Source organism: Bidens hawaiensis, unplaced genomic scaffold, assembly GCF_021521415.1.
Source record: "Bidens hawaiensis isolate Kalapana, Puna unplaced genomic scaffold, B.hawaiensis_p1.1 tig00027067_1, whole genome shotgun sequence".
Classification (NCBI taxonomy): domain Eukaryota; kingdom Viridiplantae; phylum Streptophyta; class Magnoliopsida; order Asterales; family Asteraceae; genus Bidens; species Bidens hawaiensis.
The window spans coordinates 98,341-115,421 of record NW_027494362.1 but is presented as its reverse complement, the minus strand read 5'-3'; the positions used below and the strand labels follow the sequence as shown (position 1 = coordinate 115,421).

Here is a 17,081-nt window from a genome sequence, read left to right as displayed (position 1 = left end):
CCTATCCCTATATCTATATATATCATATATTACACTAAAAAACACTACATTTCTTTCTCTTGTTTAATTAAATAATATTTTTTTATACCTTTTTCATTACGGTTTTCTCTCTCCATCCTATAATTTACAAAACAATTACTACATTTTCCCCAAATTTACAAAAAATCACTAAATTTTCTCTCTCCACCCTATAATTTACACTCACAACCACTCACAAACCCATCCTATAACTTACAAACACTCCTTACATAAATTTAGAGGATGAGTTGGGAATGCTCTAATTGGGGGTGGGGCAGCGGGTGAAGTGAGACCATCCATGACCTTATGATGAGGAAACATGGAGTGACATGCACTCGAAGAAAAGAACACACAACATGCTTTACCTTGTATATATAAACAAACATAAAGTCAATCTTTTCGGCTTATCTAATTTACCTTTGTCTTATGTTTTTATATAAGTTAACACCGCCTTTTCTCCTTCTCAAGTACTACACTTATAATATCTTTTTGTTTATTTGTTTCATATTTTAATCATTTTTCTCAAAGACGTAAAGTTAAGACTTGTGTCACTAAATTACTATTATATAGTAGTCGATCATATTAAATGTTTCACTAAATTACATAATCAATGATGCATTAGAAGAAAAGAAGTATTTACTTAAATATCATTACTTTTGTCCCAAGTAAACCTTATAATGTCTTATAGCTCATTTTATCAGAAAATATATATAAAAATAAACTTATGTTTGAATAACATATATGCATATATACAAATATATGTGTGTGTGTGTGGTGTAGGCCTATATAATGAGCAACAACCATAGGTGCTACCAAGTTATTTGTAGTTGACGATTTTAGGCATATATTCTTGATCAGGTAGGGATCGAAGATGAGTTGGTTAACTAATTTTTTGTATTTTGTAATTTGCACAGAATTAAAGAGGATATATACATAATTAAGAGATGGAGATGGAGTTGGAATCATCATGTGTTCCTCCTGGATTCAGATTTCATCCTACCGATGAAGAACTTGTTGGGTATTATCTCAAAAGGAAAGTCGAATCCCTGCATATCGATCTTCATGTTATTGTTGATCTTGATCTTTACCGAATGGAACCATGGGATATTCAAGGTAGCATTCTTCATTCACACTTTTGAGCATACACCAACCTAAGTTTAATCACACTCCACAGAAAAAAAAGCATTATTTTTAACTGTTTTGGCTTTATATTTAGTGTTTTTAGAAATAAACGCTTTTAACTTTTTTTTGTTAAATCACTATACATAGCCTAACTGGTCGATCATGTTTGGATTGTTGAACTTGATGTTTTAATAAAACAGTTTTGCCATAATGATTTTATAAACATAAAAAAAAACACAATTTATTAAATTAAAATGATACGAACAAAAATAAAACATTGTATAGAAGCATAGAAGTGTTACCAAATGAATGCTACTTTTTCATTTAATCTGTTTATATCATGTGAGCAGGAAGGTGCAAACTGGGATACGAAGAAGAAAACGAGTGGTTTTTCTTCAGTCACAAAGATAGAAAGTACCCCACAGGGACCAGGACAAATAGGGCAACATCCGCCGGTTTTTGGAAGGCGACAGGAAGAGACAAAGCTGTTGTATCGAAAGACAGGATCATCGGCATGAGGAAAACACTTGTTTTCTACATTGGGCGTGCACCAAATGGTCGCAAAAGTGATTGGATTATGCATGAATATCGACTCCAATTGTCTCAACATTCCCCTCCTCAGGTGCCTTAATTCCCATCCTGATCAAATTTAAATAAATAAGTACATGAAAAGAAAACTATATTATTTTCTTGATCATGATAAGAGTGCATGCATGCTTATAACCAACTTGTAAATGTATATATAAACATGATGCAATTTTTCAAAGTATTCCATTATGTTTAGTGGATGGCTGTTGAGTCGATCACGTTAGGTTATGCTTTGAATGTGAAAGCTTCCTTAAGTGTCAATATTCTTAATTGATAGCATGGCATGCACCTACTTTAAAGTCCTCAAGTCCCACTACTTTTCCACTAATAGCGGTTAACCTTGAAAGTTCGTTATTTAACACAGTTGTGAAATAGTACACATGTCTTCATAGATTAAAAAGTATGCAATTAACACAATTTAGTAACTAGCTAGCTAGGTAATAAAACACTTTTAGAAGTAGACCTCTTTTTACAAGAAATTAAGAAAAAAAAATACATAAGAAAAATATGGATATTTGTCCATCTAGAATAAATAAAGCTCTAATACATACCAAATGCTTTTTTTTTCTTAATGGTATCAAAGTGTCGGATAAGTATTTGTTTTTCTCTAAATTAAAGATGAGAGTTCAAGTTCGGTTGTGGACAAATTTTGCAATCTTTAAAGTAGAATCAGTAAATGTTGAGTTGTTGTTTTAAAAAAATCTGACTTATATTATTAAAAATGAATTTAGTTAACACTACAACTCTCACCTAATTATTTGTTGCAATATAATGCATGAGAGCATGAGACTATACGTGTGCTTGATTTATCGTTTTATATTTGGTCCCATGAAGCCAAAATCTACTAATGTAAACAAATGAAAAACATATTGTAAATGCCATGTTGTTTAGAGTGTATGCATGAATGATATATGCATGTACGTGGACGTTTAATGTGAATAATTTCTCCAATTCATATTCAAAATACGAAATTAAATTTGTGTTGTGTTGTTGCAGGAAGAAGGCTGGGTGGTTTGCAAGGCATTCAAGAAACCAAATCCAATTCAAAAGCAAAGGTTTGAAGCCTGGAACAACAATATCCTACAAACCAATAATTTTAGGCGACTTGCCCCCTCGCAGTCGTTCCATTCGAATCCATCAACTGATTCGCGTCAACATGATCCCTTTGTTGATCCCGCAAACCACTTGTTACTCGAACAATCAAATATGGCTTCAAGAAGCTTAGCACTCAATGAAGATCGTGAATATGATTTCAACCAAACCGATGATGATTGGAATAGCCTTGCAAAACTAATCGACCCTGACTTAGACAAATCCGTAACGCCATTGATAGTGCAAAACAACCAACTCGATTCTTGTGATCAGATTAGCCACCTTTTTGGTTACATTTCTGATTTATAATCTTGGTGAATATATAATTAAGTACGTAATAAGACAAGTTTACCAAGTACTAGATTTTTGGTGTCAATGTCTTTTTAATTGTCATTGACATAAAAATGTCAATGGACATAGATATTAGTTGGTGTTGTTATATTTCTATATACGTTTCTTATAGGTTATTATGTTACTTTGTGTGATTGTATTAAACGGTCCAAGTCTAAATTCTACTTGGGTACTTGGTAGTAACATAATATGTTTTTAGTAATTGTTAAATGCTAATACGCGCTTTGTTTTTTTTTTTTTTTAGTTTGAAATCCTTTTTAAAATAAGATCATCGTGTCAATCCATGTCTCATGTTTCTCGAGATATATATTACATAAAAGATAATTAATAGATAAGCGTATACATGTAGCGTATGGTAATAATAGATGACTTAAAAGTCTTTTGCTATTAAAGCAGTGATGTTGCTAGACGTTCATCACTATCTGCATTGATACATATTGAATTATATACAAATGAGAGATGATTGGATCTATATGCTTAAGGATAAACTTATGACAATGACATATGATCCTTTAAGATCAAACACTAGAAAACCTAGTCAACTACGCCCTCCCGCCTACGAAATCTCGGGTGCCTAAGCGAGTGCTAAAAAAAGGGCCCGATTATGTAAAAAAGAAAATTTTAAGCATCCATGATAATTATGATAACAATAACCACAAAGTTAAATAGTTAAATTGTAGGCTAAACCCAATTGAAATACTCAATTACCCCATAGTCCATTAGCACGTGTGTTTTTGTTTAAATGTTTAATGGGCTACTGAAGAGGTAAGTCCCAGCAGAGCCCAGTTGGACCCGCAAGACTCACCTTGAACAGGGACGTCTGCGCAGAAAACAACTGGATCCGCAGGACCAACCATGCTCAGAGACGTGACGTCCTTACGCGCAGTACGCAAGCTGGTCCCGCAGAAATGCCTCCCGATGGTGAAGGACTCCGCCTGTCCCCGCAGCCTCGGATACAAGCCATCAAGGAAGGCCACCCGCGCAGCAAGGCTACACGCACAAGGCACTTAGCTCTCAATCACTCAGTGTCACCTGAATGAATGAGCGAAGCCGGGAGCTATCCCGCACAAGGGCGGGAGGGGGAATACTCTCGCCCAAATAAGCCAGTCCGTACGATACAGGAAGATCTTCTGTACTGTACCTGACGAGGTATGGGAAAAAGATCTGACTAAAGATACGACAGCTTACTGACACAGTATGGCGAGCAGCATGCTCCTGTACTGTGTCACTATTAGCCGCTGCCTACTCACCAACTACTGCCATACCACGTGCGTAGCCGGCAGTTGGTGGAGAAGGAATAGTACACAGCAGGCCTGGTCACTATCAGCCGCTGCCTACCCACCAACTACCAGCAGGGCACGTGCGTAGGCCACTGTTGGTAGAACAGGAACACTGTTGCAGCCGGCCATACCTCCTTGGAAACCTACCTTCGGCTATAAATACCCCAAATGGTATGACCATCATATCTTATCTTGTATCATCATAATATACCTGATATCTGCTATAGCAATCTCTTAATATACTTTTATATTTAAAGAGCAATCTAGTCTGATTCTCACGCCGGAGGGTGGTCACAAGGAGGAACCCCCCCCCCCCCTTCTCAGTGACAAGCTCACGGTGTCTGTTTTGCAGGTTATCAGAAGAACCATCTTCTCAGGGTCTAACCCCTCGTGGGAAACATCTATCTAACCCCCAGGTTACCAGTAGTCTGCCCGGGGTCTGGTTAGTGTTTCTTCATTGGCGCCATCCGTGGGTAAAAGCTAGAACTACATTTTTCTCCAGTTTTTTCAAACTTCTACAAAGATGGTTAGAGAAATTCCGGTAACCACAACCCCAGCTACTGGGGGGAATACCGGCAACACAGTTTTTACAAACACTACCCCGGTTACCCAAGCCGGGGCAAGTGAAGTAAATTTTACGAACACTACCCCAGTTACTCAAGCTGGAGCAAGTGCAGTAAATGATCGCCTACTGGGATCCACCGATACCCAGTTTGAGAAACGAAGACTCCCCCGCCAAACTCTCGATGAAGTTAAGGCATGGGCGGAGGCACGACAAAAGGAATTCCAGGCTGAGTTGGACGAACGCTTGCGTTCCGTACAACAGGCCGACGAATTCGAATACTTGGAGGATGACTCGGAGGACTCCGACTCCGACGCGAACCCTCGCCATAGGGCAAAAGGGAAGCGTAAGGAAACGGAATCCCAACCGAAAAGGCATTTTGGACAAGCCTTCAAACCAAAAAGCACAGGTGGAAGTCCGCGAGACTTCTCCAAAACGTTCAGACCAAACGTTGCAAATGCGGGAACGTCCAAATTTGCAAGGGACATTGCGGAAGCAATCGCCCCAAAAAGTGCCAAACAAATGTCAAACATAGGCACATATGACGGTATATCTGACCCCGATGATCATTTGAACAGATTCATAGCGGGGGCAACCGTCAGTAGTTGGACGGAACCTACATGGTGTTACATGTTCCAAATGACACTGGTCGGGGCTGCTAGAGCATGGTTCGACCGTCTACCGGTCAACCACATCTACGACTGGGCTGACTTCCAACAGAAGTTTAGCCAACACTTCAGCCAGCAAAGAAAGTATACCGAGGAGCAATGGACAATCCTCAAGTGCACTCGAGAAAAAGATGAATCTTTGCTGGACTTCATCACTCGCTTCAACTCGAATAAGCTAAGTCTGGGTAACATTAGCGAAGATCTGGTTCGCGCTGCCTTTATTCAGGGCGCGAACGACCCAGAGCTCATCCGCACCTTAACGGGTAAAGATGGCATGCCATCCACATGGGATGCCATCATGACAGCAGTTAAACGCTTTGCGGAAACGGAGAAGCAACTGGGTAGAGATCTCCCACAGAGCACAAACCTCTACACCCAGAAAACAAGAGAAGACAACGTCCTCACCGCCCGATTAAACAAAAAGCGGAAGCTAGGCATTTGGCAGTCAAGGGTAAACTTTGACACCTCATCCGGCTTGCAGCATCGGTTAGGCGGAAGGGATAACGTACAGTCAAATAAGAACTCCAGATGGACGCCGCTCACTAAAAGCGTCACCGAGATATTCGCCACCGAGGAGCTCCCATGGCCAAAGCCTCAAATAATCCGACATCGCCACAATGCTGATCGGAGCAAATACTGTGAATTTCACAGGACAAAAGGCCACAACACCGAAGAATGCATAGACGTGAAGGACATGGTCGAGGCATTCGTCAGAGATGGGACGCTCGCGCACCTCGTGGCGCAATGAACGCTGAGCAGGCTGATGCGTGTAGAACCCCAGCTGGGGAAAACACGAATAAAATTCCAGCTTCAATATGGAGACTACATGCTGCGTAAAGAACGAGATCCCGAACCAGGTGCGTATCGGCTCGATGGCACTCCCATCCCAACAACATGGAAGGGAGCTCATTTACACAGTTTGCATGTAAATCAATCCCAATTTGTAAAGAAAAGGCCAAGAGCCACTTCTAATGGAAACGATTCTCCTTAAAACATTGACGCTGATTTTACATTTTTATGAACTATCAACACGGATATGCCGGTTTTCACCGCATAAATACGGGGAAAGTCGTTGCGTGGGGAAGGTGGCAAAACCCGCATAAACCCAATAAACGACAAACCTTCACGCAGGTCAGTCGAAGGGGAAAAGTTCAGTCCTCCCATTAAATAAAAGTGCCGGTTTATCCGCATGAATCATGAAAAAGGGAACTGAACACTAACCTATTGACAGACGCGCGTCGAACGGTTCAAGACAATTTCTAACAAAGAGGAAAACCTACACGCAGGTCAGATGGTAAAGTTTAGCCATCCTACTACGTGCAAGTGACGGTCCTACCCGCACAATCACGGAAGAGGAAGCAAAACTTCACACCTATCTACCACGTTCAAAGGTTAACTTATCCTCAAAAGATGAGGAAAACCTACACGCAGATCAGATGGTAAAGTTTAGCCATCCTACTACGTGCAAGTGACGGTCCTACCCGCACAATCACGGAAGAGGAAGCAAAACTTCACACCTATTGTGACATCTGCCCTGATCCGACCCGACCCAGGTACCCGTTTCTCTGACCCGATCTCTCTTTTATTATTTAATATTTATACTTATATTTTACTTTTAATAATAATATATATTTTCCTTCCCGCCTCTTTCTCTCTTTCTTTCCGCCGTCCCCTCCCTCTTCCTTCTCTCATTCCGCCTTCTTTTCCCTCTTGTCGCCGTCCCGCCCTTAAGCCTTGTTTCCCTCTAACTCTTTGCTTGTCCTTTGGTTCTTTCCGCCTAAGGATGTCTGCAGCTCCACGCGCCAGACTCCTTACATGGAAGCCTGCGTGAAGACATCTTGTTCCTGCGATGCGTGAAGAGAACTCTTCTCGCAGCGCGCTAAGAATGCATGTTCTTCCCGCAATGCGCTAAGAATGTATGTTCTTCCCGCGATGCGCTTAGAATTCTAGTTCTTCACGCAGCACGCTAAGGATGCGATTCTTCCCGCAGTGCGCTAAGGGTTGTTGTGCCAGCCTTCGCGCTCGCGCACTCAGCCTTCCCGCGCTTAACCCTTGTATCTTCTGTTTAAATCTAGCCGTTTGCTTTTGTGTTGTCTTATCTTTTGAGCCGTTGACCTAACCCATCTAATGTCTGAAAAGCCACTTTTGGCGCAGCATGCGCACCAACCCCATTGGTTGACAGATAAAGTGACTGACATAATCTTTTGAGATCTGCTTTTGCCATGCTTGACCAGCACCTTTATCTGATCCGCCCATGCTTTTTACTGTTCCCTGTCAGCTTTATCTTGCCCCTGCAGCTGCCATATCTTTTGATATCTTTTGCTTTTGGAATCTTTTGCTTTTTGAGATCTTTTCCCCTTTTCTAGGGATTATGTCTCCTAGGGTTTTCCTATAAATAATAATAATATTTTCATAACACTACACACACAAAACACTTAATCTCTCCTGTTCTCTTGCCCCTTGCTCTCTCTGCCGTCTTCCTCTCTGCCTCCGTCTTCCTCCCTGTTCTGCCCTGCTTTTCCGGTAATATATATATATTATATATAATAATTTACTTATTAATTATGCTAACTTGTAATCAAGACTTAAAACAATTCATTAAAACAATAATCTTATTTATAGGTTAACTTGTGCTTGTTTAAAGTTGGTTCTTGCTTTATCTTACACCGCATCGTTTATCAAGTGAGTAATCTCGTACCTAATCCCTTTTTATTTTTAATGTTTTGGGATGTTCATGTGTTCATACAAACTTAGAGTCTTAAACTTGTTTATGAACTTTAGTCGCGCAGTATCCCATGTGTTGAGGACGTAGACTTGGCTGTTTATTTGTATGTGTGGATCATTAACCGTCTTGTCGGTCTATTCCGCAGTTCTCATGGTACCATTAGATGAACACGGGAGAACTATCGTTTATGATTTTCTCTTTTGTTTGCACATACACAGTTTGTCTTGTTTGTGAGCTCAATTGTGAGCACTGGCAGTCTTATGAATCTTAGAGTTGGTCCCGATCAGATTACACCCTTGTTGAAAACCAGACATACACATGTTGCGCGCAGATTTATTGTTATCTATTATTATCTATTAAACTTGATTTCTCACCAACACGCAAGTGTTTGACGTTTATTTTAACACATGTTCAGGTTTGCAGTAGCTGTTTTGGAGCTTGTGGACACATAGGAAGTTTTCTTTATTTTGGACCTAGATTAAAATGTATCAAGACAAGTTATTGTTGTTCGAATATTATGATTTATAATATATTGATTTATGATGATTTATGTTATCTCTTGTTTACCCTGCGCGTGCGCGAATGAATGTATTTATTAAATATTGACACCCAATAGTGTCACGAGTAATGAAACAATATGTGGCGCCCCGATGTATAATCCGCCTTTGGTCGGGGTGTTACAGATTGGTATCAGAGCTCGTTGACTTTAGGATAGGTGGTTAGACGTAACGGCCTAGAATACCTAAGAGTCCCTTCTCGCGCATGAGAGAAATCTCATGTTTGCACGCTTATTGTTAATTACTCGTTATTTATGAATATGCTCGCACTTGCGCAGTATATGATTTTATGTTTTATTCCGCGATATTTCGATTTTTGTGAATTTCGATTTTTATTGATTTTACTTACATATTCGTTTGTTGGGATTGAAAATCCGAAAAGTCATGGTGATACATGAATAGTTGATTTTCAATTTCCATTTACGATTATGTTCTGAGGTTGGAGACTTGAAAAGTCATGGTGATACATGAATTGTCAACCTCCAATACTCATTTTCTTGTATATTTTATATTGAAGATTGGAAAGTCATGGTGATACATGAATCGTCAATCTCCAATACTCGTTTACTCGTATATTTTAAATTGGGAATTCGGAAAGTCATGGTGATACATGAATTGTCGATTTCTGATTCGAATTTGTTACCTTTATTAAGTCTGCATTTTGGGTCATTTATTTTACTTTAACTTTTGATAGTATCTAACTCTGCGAAACCAAGCTTTGTAAGATTAAAACTTTGCGATAAAAACCAAGATATTAACTAAAATTAAAACTTTTATAGAATGCCTCCGCTATCTCGCCGATTTCAGAGTAGAGAAGCCTCGCGCATGCGTAGACAGCAACGTTCCCAGGAAATGGCCGCCGCAATAGCCCAAGCTTTGAGCCAAAACAATACCAATACTTCGAGTTATAACATTAAGTCCTTTAACGCGGGTAACCCTCCAAAGTTCACAGGTCTTGAAGGAGCCACCGTGATGCTCCAGTGGCTCGAGAAGATAGAAAACACTTTCCTCCACACCCAATGCCCCTCAGAAAGACGAACCCTATATGCTTCCAGTGTCCTGGAATCCAGAGCGCTTACATGGTGGAATGGAGTAGCTCATGCGCGTGGCGCAGAGGCTGCTTCTAGCATGACATGGGAGGAATTCAAGGAGATTCTTACGCGAGAATTCTGCCCTCCCAACGAAATTAAGCGCCTGGAGGAAGAATTTTGGAATCTTAAGCAATACAGCGGTGAAGCGCGCGAGTACGCGACGCGCTTCCACGAGCTAAGCTTACTGGTCCCTCACCTTGTTACCCCTTCCCGCCGAGCCATAGAGAAATTCCTTGGGGGTCTCCCCATGGAAATTCAAGATTCTGTATGGGCCAGAAACCCAGTTACCCTCTCTGACGCCATTGAGTTGGCCGCTGTGCTCAGCGACAACCATGTCAGAGCAGGAACTCTGTTCCTGCGGGGAACTGAGAAGACCAAAACCACCAAAACTGTCCCTGAACCCGCAGAAACCAAACCAGAACCCTCAAACCGTAACAACCTCAAGCGCAGGCGCAAGGCCTATGCGCTTACCAACCCGCCCATTGTCCAGCAACCCGTTTACCAACCCCCAGTTTACGCGCCTAACCCACTGTCAACCTACCCAGCACCTCCTGTAGTCCATAACTATGCCTTAACCAATCCAGCACTCCCTGCCCCGCCAACTAAGAAACCTTACACAGGAAACCACCCCTTTTGCCCAACCTGTAGACTCCACCACCCACCTCAAGTCCCATGTCGACTTTGTACCCGATGTGGCCGCGCTGGTCACCTTGCAGAAAACTGTAGAGTCCCTCTCGTCAACCCAATTGCGCCAACACCACCAGTCTACCCGCAGAACCCACAACCAACCTACCAAAACCCACGACCCAGATCGTGCTTTAACTGCGGTGATCCCAGTCATTTCCGGAACGCGTGCCCGAGACTGCAAGTGCAAATCACACAAGCGAATCCGGTGAACCAGATTTCGAACCAAGTGACGCGTGGACGAGCTTTTAACATAACCGCGCACCAAGCGCAAGCGAATAATGACGTAGTTAATGGTACATTTTTACTTAACGGATTTTATGCTTCTGTACTTTTTGATACTGGCGCCGATCGAAGTTTTATCTCTCGCGCCTTTGAGCAGAAGCTTGCGCGACCGCGCAACGATTTAAAAGAAGATTTTTCAGTTGAATTGGCTAATGGTGAAATTATTTTAATAAACTCGGTGATTAAAGATTGCACGCTTAACCTTAACGAAAATGATTTTCTGATTGACCTCATCCCTATGCCTCTTGGAAGCTTTGATGTTATCATTGGTATGGACTGGCTCTCGAAGAATCGCGCCGAAGTTATTTGCGCCAAGAAGTTGATTCGCATTCCTCGAGAAAATGGTGATCTTCATATTTACGGCGAAAAACCCTCCCGCGGTCTTAAGCTTATGTCTTGCGCCGAAGCCCGAAGGCTCATGCGGAAAAGGTGTATTGCATTCTTAGCCCATGTGGTTAAACCTGCTGAAGAGAAGAAGCTTCGCGATATCCCTGTTGTGCGTGATTTCCCTGAAGTTTTTCCTGATGATCTTCCTGGTATCCCTCCCGCTCGTGAAGTCGAGTTCCGTATTGATCTTGTCCCTGGTGCCTCCCCCGTGGCTAAATCCCCTTATCGTCTTGCACCCGCTGAGATGCAAGAATTGGCCAGCCAACTTCAAGAGTTGACTGCTAAAGGATTCATTCGCCCTAGCTCTTCGCCCTGGGGTGCTCCGGTGTTGTTCGTTAAAAAGAAAGATGGATCGTTTCGCATGTGTATAGATTACCGCGAGTTGAACAAACTCACCATTAAAAACCGGTATCCCTTACCGCGTATTGACGACCTCTTTGATCAACTCCAAGGTGCCTCTTGTTTCTCGAAGATTGATCTCCGCTCTGGCTATCACCAGTTGCGCATCCACGATGAAGATGTTCCGAAGACTGCTTTTCGAACTCGTTATGGCCATTTTGAATTCTTGGTCATGTCCTTCGGTCTAACCAACGCACCCGCCGTTTTCATGGATCTTATGAATCGGGTGTGTAGGCCTTTCTTGGATAAATTCGTGATCGTGTTTATCGATGATGTTCTGGTGTATTCTAAGACCAAGGCCGAGCATGAGCAACATCTTCGGTTAGTGTTGCAGAAGCTTCGAACCGAGCAGCTCTATGCTAAGCTTTCCAAGTGTGAATTTTGGTCTGATGAAGTACAGTTTCTTGGTCATGTTGTAAACAAGATGGGTATTCATGTCGACCCATCCAAGATTGAAGCAATCAAGAACTGGATTACGCCATCCTCTCCTTCTGAGATCCGTTCCTTTCTAGGCTTAGCTGGTTATTACCGGCGCTTTATTTCGAACTTCTCGAAGATCGCTTTGCCTTTAACAGCTCTGACGCACAAAGGTAAACCGTATATTTGGGGCTCGAAGCAAGAAGAAGCCTTTCTGACGCTCAAGCGTTTGTTGTGTAAAGCTCCTGTTCTTGCGCTACCTGAGGGTAATGATGATTTTGTCGTGTATTGCGATGCATCCAACCAAGGTCTTGGTTGTGTTCTTATGCAACGAGGCAAGGTTATCGCTTACGCATCGAGGCAACTTAAGGTTCATGAAAAGAATTATACAACTCACGATCTCGAACTTGGTGCAGTTGTTTTTGCCTTGAAGATCTGGAGACATTACCTTTATGGTACTAAGTGTATCCTCTACACTGACCATAAAAGCCTTCAGCATATCTTTGATCAAAAGGAACTTAACATGAGGCAACGCCGATGGAACGAACTCATCAGCGATTACGATTGTGAGATCCGGTATCATCCTGGTAAGGCTAATGTGGTAGCCGATGCGCTCAGCCGAAAACCCTGCCAACTTAACTGTATCTTGCCGCGCACCCAGCTTCACTTCGCGCCGATTCAAAGCAACCTTGAATCGCGTATTCGTGACGCGCAGCGCGCATCGATCAGTAATGGTAACCTTCGCGCCGAGTTAGCGTGTGGCGCGGAAGCACATTTTGTCCCTAATCTGAGTGGAATTCTCTGCTATCTTAATCGCATCTGGATCCCCTTTGATGAGAATCTTCGCGCTGATATCCTGAGTGAAGCGCACAAATCTCGGTATTCTATTCATCCTGGCGCTGATAAGATGTACAAGGATTTGCGCATAACTTATTGGTGGCCCGGTATGAAAAAGGATATTGCTGTGTTCGTAGCTAAATGCCTGACTTGTTCTAAAGTGAAAGCTGAACACCAACGCCCATCTGGTTTGCTCGAACAACCAGAAATTCCTACGTGGAAATGGGAATGTGTAGCGATGGACTTTATTACCAAGTTACCTTTGACAGCAAGCAAACATGATAGCATTTGGGTAATAGTGGATCGATTGACTAAATCTGCTCACTTTCTGCCCATTCGTGAAAACTACCGTGTTGAGCAACTCGCGCAGCTTTATGTCAAGGAAATTGTCTGCCGCCATGGTACTCCTTTGAGCATCATATCCGATCGCGATGGCCGTTTTATATCTCGCTTTTGGAAATCTCTCCAATCTGCGCTAGGAACTCGCTTGGACATGAGTACGGCATATCATCCTCAGACTGACGGTCAGTCTGAGCGAACTATTCAAACTCTTGAGGACATGCTCCGATCTTGTGTTCTTGATTTTGGAGGTAATTGGGATTCGCACCTGCCTTTGATTGAGTTCTCTTATAATAACAGCTATCATTCCAGTATCGGTATGGCCCCATTTGAAGCACTTTACGGTCGTAAGTGCCGCTCCCCGATTTGTTGGAGCGAAGTGGGTGAAGCTCAAATCACAGGACCCGAACTTGTTCAAGAGACAACCGATAAAATCGCCAAGATCCGTGATCATCTGCTGACTGCCAGAAGCCGACAGAAGAGTTACGCAGATCGTAGGCGAAAGCCTCTCGAATTTCAAGTTGGTGATCTTGTTCTCCTCAAAGTGTCGCCCTGGAAAGGTGTTGTCCGCTTTGGGAAGAAGGGTAAGCTTGCTCCTCGTTATGTTGGTCCATTCAAGATTCTCGCGCGTGTGGGAAAAGTTGCCTACAGACTTGACCTGCCGCCCGCGCTCAGTAATGTGCATCCAACGTTCCATGTATCCAATCTCAAGAAGTGTTTAGCTGACGAGAACCTTCACATTCCACTTGATGAAGTTCAAGTTGATGAAACTATGCATTTCGTTGAGAAGCCTGTTGAGATTATGGATCGCGAGGTTAAGCAAACCAAGCGCAGTCGTATCCCTATCGTGAAAGTTCGTTGGGAGTCCAAGCGCGGAGCCGAGTTTACATGGGAAAGGGAAGATCAAATGAAGATCAAGTACCCGCACCTGTTCTCTGCGCAACCTACTTCGAGATAAATTTCGGGACGAAATTTCTTAAAGTAGGGGAGACTGTGACATCTGCCCTGATCCGACCCGACCCAGGTACCCGTTTCTCTGACCCGATCTCTCTTTTATTATTTAATATTTATACTTATATTTTACTTTTAATAATAATATATATTTTCCTTCCCGCCTCTTTCTCTCTTTCTTTCCGCCGTCCCCTCCCTCTTCCTTCTCTCATTCCGCCTTCTTTTCCCTCTTGTCGCCGTCCCGCCCTTAAGCCTTGTTTCCCTCTAACTCTTTGCTTGTCCTTTGGTTCTTTCCGCCTAAGGATGTCTGCAGCTCCACGCGCCAGACTCCTTACATGGAAGCCTGCGTGAAGACATCTTGTTCCTGCGATGCGTGAAGAGAACTCTTCTCGCAGCGCGCTAAGAATGCATGTTCTTCCCGCAATGCGCTAAGAATGTATGTTCTTCCCGCGATGCGCTTAGAATTCTAGTTCTTCACGCAGCACGCTAAGGATGCGATTCTTCCCGCAGTGCGCTAAGGGTTGTTGTGCCAGCCTTCGCGCTCGCGCACTCAGCCTTCCCGCGCTTAACCCTTGTATCTTCTGTTTAAATCTAGCCGTTTGCTTTTGTGTTGTCTTATCTTTTGAGCCGTTGACCTAACCCATCTAATGTCTGAAAAGCCACTTTTGGCGCAGCATGCGCACCAACCCCATTGGTTGACAGATAAAGTGACTGACATAATCTTTTGAGATCTGCTTTTGCCATGCTTGACCAGCACCTTTATCTGATCCGCCCATGCTTTTTACTGTTCCCTGTCAGCTTTATCTTGCCCCTGCAGCTGCCATATCTTTTGATATCTTTTGCTTTTGGAATCTTTTGCTTTTTGAGATCTTTTCCCCTTTTCTAGGGATTATGTCTCCTAGGGTTTTCCTATAAATAATAATAATATTTTCATAACACTACACACACAAAACACTTAATCTCTCCTGTTCTCTTGCCCCTTGCTCTCTCTGCCGTCTTCCTCTCTGCCTCCGTCTTCCTCCCTGTTCTGCCCTGCTTTTCCGGTAATATATATATATTATATATAATAATTTACTTATTAATTATGCTAACTTGTAATCAAGACTTAAAACAATTCATTAAAACAATAATCTTATTTATAGGTTAACTTGTGCTTGTTTAAAGTTGGTTCTTGCTTTATCTTACACCGCATCGTTTATCAAGTGAGTAATCTCGTACCTAATCCCTTTTTATTTTTAATGTTTTGGGATGTTCATGTGTTCATACAAACTTAGAGTCTTAAACTTGTTTATGAACTTTAGTCGCGCAGTATCCCATGTGTTGAGGACGTAGACTTGGCTGTTTATTTGTATGTGTGGATCATTAACCGTCTTGTCGGTCTATTCCGCAGTTCTCATGGTACCATTAGATGAACACGGGAGAACTATCGTTTATGATTTTCTCTTTTGTTTGCACATACACAGTTTGTCTTGTTTGTGAGCTCAATTGTGAGCACTGGCAGTCTTATGAATCTTAGAGTTGGTCCCGATCAGATTACACCCTTGTTGAAAACCAGACATACACATGTTGCGCGCAGATTTATTGTTATCTATTATTATCTATTAAACTTGATTTCTCACCAACACGCAAGTGTTTGACGTTTATTTTAACACATGTTCAGGTTTGCAGTAGCTGTTTTGGAGCTTGTGGACACATAGGAAGTTTTCTTTATTTTGGACCTAGATTAAAATGTATCAAGACAAGTTATTGCTGTTCGAATATTATGATTTATAATATATTGATTTATGATGATTTATGTTATCTCTTGTTTACCCTGCGCTGTGCGCGAATGAATGTATTTATTAAATATTGACACCCAATAGTGTCACGAGTAATGAAACAATATGTGGCGCCCCGATGTATAATCCGCCTTTGGTCGGGGTGTTACACCTATCTACCACGTTCAAAGGTTAACTTATCCTCAAAAGATGAGGAAAACCTACACGCAGGTCAGATGGTAAAGTTTAGCCATCCTACTACGTGCAAGTGACGGTCCTACCCGCACAATCACGGAAGAGGAAGCAAAACTTCACACCTATCTACCACGTTCAAAGGTTAACTTATCCTCAAAAGATGAGAAAAACCTACACGCAGGTCAGATGGTAAAGTTTAGCCATCCTACTACGTGCAAGTGACGGTCCTACCCGCACAATCACGGAAGAGGAAGCAAAACTTCACACCTATCTACCACGTTCAAAGGTTAACTTATTCTAAACACTTGGAAAATTGCTAATTTAAACTAAAGTATGCAAGTCATACAACGTTTACAAAGCAAGGAACCCAACGAAAGTAGCGGTCTTACCCGCACAAAGATTTATATTTCATAAGTATTCATTACAAGAATGGCCGGGTAACTACCCGCCTACAAGAAAAGAAATCTATACAAGCTAAATCTATCCTAACAGCGGGAAGGGATCTTCAGGATCAGGCTTCAGGGCCACTTCCACTTGGACCAGCCCCATCAGTAGAGCGTGGCAGTTCAAGGAAAGCTTTGAGGATAGCTAGCCCATCATCAGCAGCAGCAACTTCGTTTACCTTCTCCACCACCGGATGCGAGAAGGCGGCGTATTGATTTACTGCTTGGTCATATATGGCTTCAGTATCAACATTGTACAAAGGGAAGTTGGATGGCGGGACGCCTTTCTCAACGAACCCTAGACCAAGCAGGAAGCCGACCTTTTCCCCATCC

General features: G+C 42.3%; 1 protein-coding gene across 1 annotated transcript; it reads left to right on the top strand.

The window, feature by feature from the left end:
- Positions 1-931: 931 nt before the first annotated feature.
- On the top strand, positions 932-3,129 carry LOC143574631 (NAC domain-containing protein 30-like). Its single transcript, XM_077059205.1, has 3 exons — positions 932-1,131; positions 1,491-1,762; positions 2,725-3,129. The coding sequence occupies exons 1-3, from the start codon at positions 963-965 to the stop codon at positions 3,127-3,129; spliced, it is 846 nt and encodes a 281-aa protein (XP_076915320.1). The 5' UTR covers positions 932-962.
- Positions 3,130-17,081: the final 13,952 nt, after the last annotated feature.